Genomic DNA, 12135 nt, shown 5'->3' with positions numbered 1-12135 from the left:
GTCCCACATTGGACTTAGTTAAAACTCTTGTTATATATACTCTTAATGCATCCTGTAAGTTAAATACATTTTCATATATTAATGGGCTTTCTTGGTAGCTCAGCTGATAAAGAATCCTCCTGCAATGCAGGAGGCCCCAGTTTGACTCCTGGGTTGGGAAGATCCCCTGGGGAAGGGAATAGGCTACCCAATCCAGTACTCTTGAGCTTCCCTGGTGGCTCAGACAATAAAGAACCCGCCTGCAATGTGGGAGACCTGGGTTCGGTCCCTGGGTTGGGAAGAACCCCTGAATAACAGCTACCCACTCCAGTATTCTTGTATGGAGAATTCCACGGACAAGGGAGCCTGGCAGGCTACAGTCCATGGAGTTGCAAAGAGTCGGACATGATTCATGCAGCTGTCCCACACTGGACTTAGTTAAAATCCTTGTTATATATACTCTTATTGTATCCTACAATTTAAATACATCTTTATACAGTAATTAGTTTAACATTTTTTTTCTCTGCAAGACCTTAAGCTCAATGCTGCCTGGGGCTAGATCTGCCTTGCATGTCACTTTGTTGTATTTGTAGCTTGGCACAACAGTAAGGGTTCAATAAATATTTAATAATGAATGAGATAACATTTTTACTGTGAGAAATGACCTAAGAGTTACAGGCAACTGGATCTTAAGCCAATCAAGGAAAAAAGAAAAAGAAAAAAGTACTTGAAAAACAATTTAAGAGTTTTAAAAGCTGGATCTTTGTAAAAGAGTATCTAGATTGCTTGCTAATTTTTGTAAGGAAGCCAACTCCTATCTTATGATACACCCAGATTAGTGTCACAATTGGGTGGAATAACTGGAAATAATAATCAAGAATTAGACAACTTATCTAATTGTTTTAGATGTTAAAGTGAATTATTACACAGAGAAAAGCCAATGCTACAAAAGGAATGAACTAACCCTATAACCTATCCATGTGACCATTAATTTTGTTTCTGAAGCAAGAACTGAAGGGTTTCAAAAAGATATTCCTAACTAAAGACTGCCCTTTGTTTCTTGGTTCAGGCTTTAAGAACCAGAGGTGGTACTCTTCATCAAGCCTGTAGGTTGATGTGTTATTATGTGTTAACTAGACGTCCACAACAACCAGAGCACCATACGTAACACACCCTGACGTCTTACGGTAGTGTGGCTCACTCATGGATTTCTAAAGGGATTACCTTCTTTACCTGTCTATTTCAGTTCTAGAATAGTACCCTGAATAGAGTAAATATCCAATGCTTCCTGAACTGAACAGAAACTGTCAACTCTGAGACTGATTTGAATCTCAAGATCATCACTTTCTACCAACAAGGGCAATGCTTTACATGCTGCATTCATAGTCCTTTCTAACCTACCCCTTTGCTGAGGACCCCTTTCCAGAAAGCATGGGCTCAGTGAATACAGATTTATTTTAATAATACTGGCTTGAACAAGTCATTCACAAATCCCCCCACTAAAAAGAGAGACACAAGACAGGCAAGTATCTAGTCCAGACACAAACAAATGCCAGTTTATCTGTATTACCCACAGAGAAATGAAAAAGGTGTGTGTGTGTGTGTGCGTGTGTGTGTGAGAGAGAGAGAGAGACAGACAGACAGACAGACAGACAGACAGACTAGGGTGATTGATTTGAGAAAGGTGATAACAACGTAATTCTCTGCACGTGCATACAGAACATGTCTGGTCCTTTCCCAGCTTCTCTGAATCTGGTCTCTGTAGGTGGCTGGAGATGGTAGCAGAGAAGGGAGATCAGCTTCAGTGTAGCTCATCCTCAGTTAGTTGTGACCATGGTGAAGTCACTCTTGGTGGTCAATTTACCCTTCTACCCTTCTAAGTTAAAGGGGTCAGACCAGATCAGGCACAGAATAGTCTAAGAAATCATTTAAGAAACCTTAGAAGGATGGACCCTGAGCCCTCCCCACAGAGGTTCTGATTCAAGAAGTTTGGTGTGGGGCCTGTGAAATTTTAGAAAGTACCCTTGGTGATTCTAATGCCATACTACATTTCAGAAAACCACATCAGGTAATTACCAAAACTCCTTTCAACTATAAAGTACTGCTAGGAGACCCAGACCAGTGGTTCTCAAAGTGTGGGCCACAGTCTGAAGACATTTTCAGGGGCTCTGCAAGGTCAAACTATCTTCATGATAAGAGCAAAACATCATTTTTTTTTTTTTTTACTGTGTCGACATCTGCACTGATGGTACAAAACAAACTGCTGCATTAGCATGAATACAGGTGGAAGCACCAGATCATACTAGTAGTTATTGTGTTTTTAACTGTCAAAAGACTCGGGCGGAAAAAAAGCCAGTTTCATTTAAGAATGTCTTCTATGAGGAAGAAAAAGTTATTAATTTTATTACATCAACCCTTGGGAATACATTTTTTTAATATTAAATGTGTCACAAAATGGGCAGAACACACAAAGCATTTTTGCAGACTGAAGCCTAAGGCTGTCCTAAAGTAAAGAACTAACTGTCTGACCTGCTAACTGAACTAACTGCTTTTTTTCATGAAACACCATTTTTCTTCAACTAATGACGGGCAAACTGTGATTATTCAATATGAGTTTTTGGCAGATATTTTCTCAAAAATGAATAAAGTGACCCTGTCATATCGAGAAAAACAACCAACAGTATTTGTTACCAGTGATAAAACTTGAACTTTTATATACATACATACATACATACATATATATATATATATATATATATATATATATATAAAATGCTGGCAAATTTATATCCATCACCAGAAGGTAACCATTCCTAACACTTGAGGACTTTTCTGATGACAGCAGTGGTAACACTAACAAATACAGTATTTTGATATTGCGTAATATAATGTGTCAATATTTGGAACAATTGATTAATTCAGTGAGCCAAAGCACCATGTTATAAATTCATACTATCAACTATTACAAAATCTACTCAAAGTGCAGGATAAAACAACACATTCTAATATAACAATACAAAATTCATAGATATAGTCTGAAATTCCATATTACAACCAAACATTATTAAAGTACCATTGATTGAGTTATGGTGTAATATCAAAGAATATCCCTATTTTAAAAGGCTAGTAAAATACTTTTTCCAATTATGTATCTAGTGAGGTCAGATTTTCTTCATATACTTCACACAAAACAACATATTGCAACAGTCTGTATGCTGATATTAGAATCCAGCTGTTTTCTATTAAATCAAACATTAAAATATTTGCAAAAATGTAGAATGATGCATTTCTTACTAACTTAAAAAAGTTTTTTTTTTTTCCGTAAAAACATAATGGGTTATTTTCCAAGTGAATTAACAAATAATTCTGTTGTTATCGTTTATTTGCTAAGTTCTGTCTGACTCTTTGAGACCCCATGCACTACAGCCCTCTAGGTTCCTCTCTGTCTATAGGATTTCCGAGGCAAGAATACTGGAGTGGGTTGCCATTTCCTTCTCCAAAGGATCTTGACCTAGGGACTGAACCCACATCTCCTGCACTGGGAGGTGGATTCTTTATCACTGAGCAACTAGGGAAGCCCGAACAAGTAATTTATCATATAATAAATATCAGTGGGTACAAGCTGTAAAGATAAAAGCTCTTTGGGGTCCTCAATAATTTTTAAGCATGCAAAGAGGACCTGAGACCAAACAGTTTGAGAACTACAGCTCTAGTCCAAACAAAGGTATCCAAATCTAGCAGGGCATGAATCATAATATGAAAGTTTCAAAATATATATAAAGGCCAAAGTCCCAGACATGTGAGGCAGAGCCCAGTCACTGTATTTAAAGAAAAATGTTTGCCGGATGATTCTTACGCATGGTCAAGTTCAGAAACCACTGAAGCTATCATTTGATGGTGCATGCCTTTGGAAAAGCTGTTTACTGATGCCCCCTAGTGGCTAATTTGCTTTTCTTTATGAAAATAATAAAGGGAAGAGCAGGAACTCAGGAAAAACAAAATTCTAATTCTATAAGGGACTCGGAGATTATCTAGTACAACTTCCACTTTATATATGGAGACTGACAACCGCACATCATTACAGTATAGTGTAATAAATGCTAGGCTATGCTTTTGTTGGTTAAGTATAGGGTGTAAAGAAAAAAGTGTATGGGGGAGACAAGACTTCTGTTCCATCTACTCCAACTTATCTCCAGGGAGCTAAGTTTCTGGAGGCAATCAAGTCTGAGCTGAAACCTGGAGAACGAATTGAAGGACAAGAGTAATCCAGTCAAAAGGGGTGGCAAGTACCCAAGCTCAAAGGTATATAATAGGTCAAAATTTGCTCAGTATTAAAGACAGCAGCAGTGGCCAATTTTAAGAGCTTGCTAGAATTACCAGGTACTGTGCTAAGTCCATTACACTATCTTATTTAACACTCACAACAACCCTAAGAGATGGTACCCTCTCAATCAACCCTAAAAGATAGTGAATATTAACCAATTAGGGTTTATGATTTTTCCTTTCCTTTAAAATTTTTTGAAAAGCAGCTAGTTTTCCAAGGGTAATCTGTTAGTACTTGGACAAACTTACCCAGAAATAACAAAGCTGCTTTTCTTTATGTGTCAAAAAGGGTTTATTCAGAATTGTTTCAGAAAACATGTAAAAGAAATGGAATGACTTCACAAAGTCCTTGGGATAAATCAGGGGGAAATAAAACTCTTTAACCATTAATACGACAACCATAGACTATGCTTTAATTACAAATATAGTAATGTTAAACAAAAACTTTGTAATTCGGCTTCCCCTTTTCCGTACTTTCTGCTGTTAGAATATAATCTAATTTTATAGAGGTACTATAACTGCAACAAAGTGCAGAAGCTCTGAAATCAGAGGTGCATCTGAACGCTGACTTCATCACATATTATCTGTGACAAATTAACTTTGAATTTCTGCATCTACTAAGTGGGGACAGTATCTTCCTTACTGGATTGTCAGGAAGAATAAAGGAGACCACATTATATGTAGACCATTTAGTAGAGGTAGCCCCTATCTTGTTTCTCTAGTCCTTATGTGTCTGTCCAAAGGGTTTGTCTTACTTTCTCTGATGCTGCTTCTGTAGAGCTGCCTCTGATAACTGCCCTTGAAGGATCAGTCTTCTTTGCTTGTCAATATCTCCTTCCATTCGGGCAAAAGCATGAGAGCCAATGAAAGAGAGATCAACTCCCAAGCCTTCGTCCTCCTCTTCCTGGTTATCTGTAACAAAAAAGCTATCAATAGCTTATGGCTATTTATCCATATGATTATTTTATGTTTTGCTAGCAGCCAATCCTTTGGGAATGGATCACCTCTTAATGTGTTCTCCACTGCCTCACCAGATCTTTTTGAGGGGGAAAAAAAAACCCAAGACAAAACAGTTTTTTTTTCAAGAAAGAAAAGCAAACAAACAGAATCCATGGACGATGGCGGGCTTCCCAAGGCAATGCCACCATCTGAGCTGTTCAGTTGGGACTTCTTCACATTTGTACCACTGTTCCTCAAAGTGTGATAGGCAAGATTTTCAGAGTTTGCTTTTATTAAAAAATACCACTAAATGAATCTTCTTTCAATCCCTCAAGCTGATTTTACATCTCCTTTAACAGATTCAATGTTCTACCTGAAAATATTTATGAAAACTACAGCCTATCAAGTGACAATATTTTTTGAGATACTGGTGGAAGTCAAGCAGTGTTTGAGGATGGTGGACAGAAGGGAACCTTGTGGCTAATGACCACCCAGCACTGACACCTCAACTGGTTTTGCTCTTCACTGCTCATTGTCATACAAAATGCATTTTGTGCATTTAAGAAAAATGATATTCTATCATGGCAGTCACAATTCTGAGGATTTCTGAATGAGGCTGGGCATACTTCAAGCCTGTACTCTATTGGAATCTCTCTAAAGTACTCCTCCAGCAAAGCTTGGTTATCAGACATTTTCTGATGCTAAATCATTTATTATTCCTTCCATTTGATTTAAATCTGTGTACTGGTAACAAAAAAGAGATGAGTAGCCTTCAATAGATTTTAACTTGATGCTCATTTAAAAGTGTTCACAGTAGAAATCTCACAGTAATTCTTAAATCGCTTAATTTTGAGATCGGGCCCCAGCAATGACGATTGTGAGGCATGTCTCCAACTATGATCTTGAACATATATCAGTGAAGATCAGTGCAAGCTGTCACACAGAACGGCTCAGAGGGGCTCCCATCCGGCCCTGCTCTATTAACACTTCAATCTCCATTGGTATGTAACCTAAAGAAGCAAAACACGTGGTTACAGCATTCCCGTTTTAGGTATGGCTTTCAGAGGACACAGTTGAATCTGCCGAAAATTTTAATAATGTACTGTTTCCTCAACAGTGTCCTGTGTGAAACCATAAACTTCACAAGGGTACAAATGGTGTCATACCCACCTCTGAATCTCTACTGCCTAACGCAGACTTCACATCACATATATAATTTAAAGAGTAAATCTTAACAAGAATAAGACTCTAAAAGCACTGATGTTGGTCTTGATCTTGGTGTCACACTAAAAGCTTCCTAGAGAACAGGCTGAACTTGCTACGTCTTGGTGGCTGATGCTTACCAGAGCCGCTGCTTCCTGAAGAGGGAAGGTAAGAAAAGGAGAGAACTCACCCTCTGGGGCGCCAGGTTTTTCACTTATTCTAATCTGCCGTTCAGGTACCACAGGCTCCCCTTCTGCATTGCCAATATCTGCAGGTAGGCATGGCAACGAGCGGCTCTCCTCCTTCAGTGACCTTGGGAAGTACAGAGGTAGCAGCTTTTGGTAAGTAGCCTGTGTAAGAAAAGCCAAATGTTCTGTGAAAAATACCGGAGTGATGGAACAGGCATCAGCAGCACTCACGCCACTCCACAGACTGTGAAGAGCCTCCATCATGAACTAAGGCCGCGCCACGCCTAAGCTCAGACTGGATGCTGCCTGGGCCCCTCAGTCAGTTTCTGTGTCAAAGACCAGGATTCGTTAGTCACTCAAGAAGACCCATGAGTCCTGATCCTGACAGCTCCAGGTCACTGAAGCTGGAATGGATATGTCCTGTGACCCCTATCCCCAGCCCCTTCTTCACCTCACTAATGATATCTGTCTTTCAAGATTCAGCTCAGACACAGACACTACTTCCTTAATCCTCAGTGTGCCATCAGGGTCCATGTGACCTAGATTTAATATCTGACAGTTTTGTTTTTAAACAGTTCTCTCTGAAAAGATTGCTATTTCCTGACTTTTATTCTTTCTTAGAGGTTTCCCAAACAATAAAGAGATATCTTACTTTAAAAAAATTAGAATAAAATTCACTGTATCTTATAACTTCCATACAGGTTGGTCCACTGGACTCATTCTAAATCCATGATATATTATGGATACTTAGTGCTCTTATTTTTCCTCAGTCTTGAAGCTTTGGAGGGAATGATGCTAAAGCTGAAACTCCAGGACTTTGGCCACCTCATGCGAAGAGTTGACTCATTGGAAAAGACTCTGATGCTGGGAGGGTTTGGGGGCAGGAGGAGAAGGGGACGACAGAGGATGAGATGGCTGGATGGCATCACCGACTCGATGGATGTGAGTCTGAGTGAACTCCGGGAGTTGGTGATGGACAGGGAGGCCTGGCGTGCTGCGATTCATGGGGTCGCAAAGAGTCAGACACGACTGGGCAACTGATCTGAAGCATTTTGCTTTTTTTCATCATCCTAGAGTCATTTTATCGTTACTCATCAATTATTACCAACTATAACAAACTAAAACAGAACACTAAGAAACCAAAAGAATGATGGAACTATCTAGAAGGACAGTGAAATCACTGAATAAATTATCCGTCAGTCTCCTTACTGTGTCACCCACAACACTGCATCATCTTTCATGCATATAAATATATATATGAGGCATATAGGCTCAGCTGGTAAAGAATCTGCCTGCAGTGTGGGAGACCTGGGTTCAATACCTGGGTTGGGAAGATCCCCTGGAGAAGGGAAAGGCTACCCACTCTAGTATTCTGGCCTGGAGAATTCCATGGACTGTGTAGTCTACGGGGTCGCAAACAGTTGGACACGACTGAGTGCCTTTCACTTTCATTTCATGAGGCATATAAAAAGACTGGATTGTAAGTCAATTTAAAAAAATTGTACCTCAATTTAAAAAAAGAATTAAAAAAAAAAGAAGACTGGAGACACCATCTTTGTAGCCTTTTAAAAAATTGAAATACAATTCACATATCATAAAATTCACATTTTAAAGTATACGATTCACTGGGCTTTAGTATATTCATGAAGTTGTGGAATCATCACAATTAATTCCAGAACATTTCATCATCTCAAAGAGGAAATCTAAATTCATTAGCTAGGTTATTCTCCATCCCTCCCTCCCCCAGCCCCTGGCAACCACTAACCTGTCTGTTGTATGGATTTGCCTATTTCAGAGTATGCATTCCATTAAAATGGAGTATGGTATATGGTTTTTTGTGTCCAGTTTCTTTCATGCGTCGTATGTTTCTAAGGTTCACCCATGCTGCAGGATATGCCATCACTCCATACTTTTTAATAGGCTAGTGACATTCCACTGTTTGTGTATACCGCATCCACCTATCCATTAATGACATTTAGGTTGTTTCCACTTTTTGGTTACTATGAATATTGCTGATGTGAATATTTGTGTGCAAGTTTTTGTGTAGACATATGTTTCCAATGGGCTTCCCTGGTGGCTCAGACAGTAAAGACTTTGCCTGCAATGTGGGAGACCCAGGTTCGATCCCTGGTGGGGAAGATCCCCTGGAGAAGGAAATGCAACCCACTCCAGTATTCTTGCCTGTGAATTCCCATGGACACCGAGCCTGGCGGGTGAAGTCCAAGGGGTCGCAAAGATGTGGACATGACTAAGCAACTAATACTTACTCATGTTTTCAATTTTATTCTGCACATACCTAAGAGTGGAATCTCTGTTTGACTTTCCAAGGAACGGCCAGACTGTCATTTTGCCACTCCTAGCCTCACATTTTGGAGAAGGCAATGGCAACCCACTCCAGTACTCTTGCTTGGAAAATCCCATGGACGGAGGAGCCTGGTAGGCTACAGTGCATGGGGCTGTGAAGAGCCCAACATGACTGAACGACTTCACTTTCACTTTCATGCATTGGAGAAGGAAATGGCAACCCACTCCAGTGTTCTTGCCTGGAGAATCCCAGGGCCAGGGGAGCCTGGTGGGCTGCCGTCTATGGGGTCGCACAGAGTCGGACACGACTGAAGTGACTTAGCAGCAGCAACAGCAGCCTCACATTTTATGCAATACACTACACTCTTCCTGCTATTTCTTACATGTGTGCTTGTACTTACGCTTGTATGACTACCATGATTTGCCCTTTCTCTGAAAATCGTAGTTATTTTTTACAATGATTTCACGTCACATATCTCTTCCTACAGGAAGTTATTTCCTGACCCCACGCCAGACTGGAGCCGTGTGCCCTCATCCTTCCCATGCTTCCACTAGTGCACTTATCACAGTTACTGTAGCTTATCTGACTTCTCTGAACCCACCAACAGACAGTGAGTTCCTTGGGGATAAAGACTGTGACTCACTCACTGGTGTAGTCCCAGAACCCAGTGGAGTAAACCTGATATATGCCAGACATTCAATAAAAGGTCACTGAGAGAATGAATGAATAGGTAAACCAGGTAAAACAAGAAGAGACACAGCAAACATGGTGAATGTGTCTGTCTTCAGCAAATTCAAGACGGTTTATGTTTATATCTCATATACGTACCTATATATACTCTGGATATTTCACACGTACTAATTCATTAATTACAAAACTCCTGTGATATAAGTACTGTCAGTATTCATATTTTATCCAAGCACAGAGAGGTTAAATAACTTGCCCAAGGACACAAAATTCAGAAATCATACAAGCTGAATGGGACAGAGAACACTACAGCTGAACAAAGCTTAGTAAGATTTTAACAAGAGCTAATTTCCTAAAACGGCTCTAAATTAACTTGAAATATAATAAACCTCACCACATACAATGAAACATAAACCTCATAACTTACTCAATACTCGCCACTAGGCTAGGCTGTCACCTGTTTCCAGGTCAGGTAGACACCACAGTTTTTCCAGCAGAGGCTGTTTCCCAACTCTGTTGCCCAAGGGCCCAGTGCTTCATCATAAGGTAATGCCTTGAGATGTCTTGAGAGCTGTGTCAGAGCAGCTATGCCTTGTAAGGTTTCACTATGTGATAACAATTTACCAGTGAAAAATATGAACAAAATGCTTCTTCTTGACTTGCTTTTAGTCTCTAATATAGTCTTTCATCGCAATGATGGTAAGCCCCACTGCCAAATATATGTACAGATAATGAGGATTTGCCTGCTGGCAATTCAGTTAACAGATAATGAAGACACAAAGGCAAACACAAGTAAAAATAAGACTCAAAACAATGCAAGATAATTAGCAAAATACCTCTTCTAGTTCAGAGACAGCAAATACTACTTTTTCAAGAGTCTCTCCATGAATTTCAAGGAATCTCCTTACAGTGCCTAAAGAAAATAACAGAAAGATTATTAATAAATAATAATAAATGAGAAATTACTTATGTGTGAAGAAAAATCAGTCTAAGTTTTATTTTTGTAATGGATCACTCCTCCATTCATTCAGGCCTGTACTCAATGGCACCTTATCAGTAAGGCCTGCCCAGGCCACCCTATCTAACAACTCCTCCTTGATTTTGCTTTCCTCCACAGCAACTATTTTAGACATTTTGTGATGCTTCCTGTTTATTGTATATCCTCCCCCTCTGTCCCTGCCCCATCCAATAGAATGAAAGCTCCACACAACAGCAAGAGTTTTCTTTTATTTACTGCTTTATTGCCAGTAAACAGTGGCTGGCCATAGAAGACGCTGACTCCAGACAATTCTCCCTTATCCAGTATATTCCTTCTGTTCTCTGAGGCCTCTCTCTCTGACCAGAATGTTCTAGCAAAAATGCCTTCCCATTCATCTGTTACAGTATTAGATGCCCTACTCAGCCCTTTTATTGTTGCTGTTCAGTCGCTCAAACGTGTCTGACTCTTTTGAGACCCCATGGACTGCAGCACACTAGGCCTCCCTGTCCATCACCATCTCCTAGAGTTTGCTCAAACTCATGTCCATTGAGTCAGTGATGCTATCTAACCATCTCATCCTCTGTTGCCCCCTTCTCCTTTGCCTTCAGTCTTTCCCTGCATCAGGGTCTTTTCTAAAGAGTCGGCTCTTCGCATCAGGTGGTCCTGTCAACATTCTATCAAACCAAAACTGAATCATTTTTTCTTCATTTCTATCTTATTCTTTCTCTAAACTTGTTAATAATGAGACCGAGTCGCCTTTTCTTAGTCCTTAACTTACCAGCAATTTCGTTCTAGATGCTCATGCCCCAACTTTTAAAAATGTCCTCTCCAGGTTCTGTCCTCCACATTTTTTGTTTTCTTTATATATATATATATTCTCTTGAGCTCACTAATTTGATGGTTAGATAGTGCTCCAAATGTTGATGGCTCCCAAATTTTTATATTGTTTTCTTTTTAAAATTGGAGCAAAGTTGCTTTATACTGCTATGTCAGTTCCTGCTGTCCAGTAAAGTGAATCCGCCGTATGTATATATAAATCCCTTCTTTTTTTTGGTTTCTCATTTAGGTCACCACAGAGCACTGAGTACAGTGTTATACAGTAGGTTCTCATTAGTTATCTATTTCATACATCAGTTCACTTCAGTTCAGTCACTCAGTCATGTTCGACTCTTTGTGACCCCATGAACCGCAGCACACCAGGCCTCCCTGTCCATTGCCAACTGCCAGAGTCCACCCAAACCCATGTCCATTGAGTTGATGATGCCATCCAATCATCTTATCCTCTGTCGTCCCCTTCTCCTCCTGCCCTCAACCTTTCCCAGCATCAGGGTCTTTTCAAATGAGTCAATCCTTCACATCAGGTGGCCAAAGTATTGGAGTTTCAGCCTCAACATCAGTCCTTCCAATGAACACCCAGGACTGATCTCCTTGCAGTTCAAGGGACTCTCAAGAGTCTTCTCCAACACCACAGTTCAAAAGCATCAATTCTTTGGCGCTCAGCTTTCTTTATAGTCCAACTCTCACATCCATAC

General features: G+C 40.0%; 1 protein-coding gene across 4 annotated transcripts in view; it reads right to left on the bottom strand.

The window, feature by feature from the left end:
* GDAP2 (ganglioside induced differentiation associated protein 2) overlaps positions 1 to 12135 on the bottom strand; it is a 75380-nt gene that overhangs the window by 35141 nt on the left and 28104 nt on the right. For all 4 annotated transcript variants that reach the window (XM_070367417.1, XM_070367419.1, XM_005895282.2 and 1 more), the window contains exons 6-8: positions 10461 to 10537; positions 6635 to 6794; positions 5058 to 5214 (exon numbers count right to left, since the gene is read on the bottom strand). In XM_070367417.1, coding sequence (XP_070223518.1) covers positions 5058 to 5214; positions 6635 to 6794; positions 10461 to 10537 — 394 coding nt within the window. The remainder of the gene's footprint in view (positions 1 to 5057; positions 5215 to 6634; positions 6795 to 10460; positions 10538 to 12135) is intronic.

The sequence above is a fragment of the Bos mutus genome, chromosome 3, assembly GCF_027580195.1.
Source record: "Bos mutus isolate GX-2022 chromosome 3, NWIPB_WYAK_1.1, whole genome shotgun sequence".
Classification (NCBI taxonomy): Eukaryota; Metazoa; Chordata; class Mammalia; order Artiodactyla; family Bovidae; genus Bos; species Bos mutus.
This window is presented reverse-complemented; position numbering and strand designations above follow the sequence as displayed.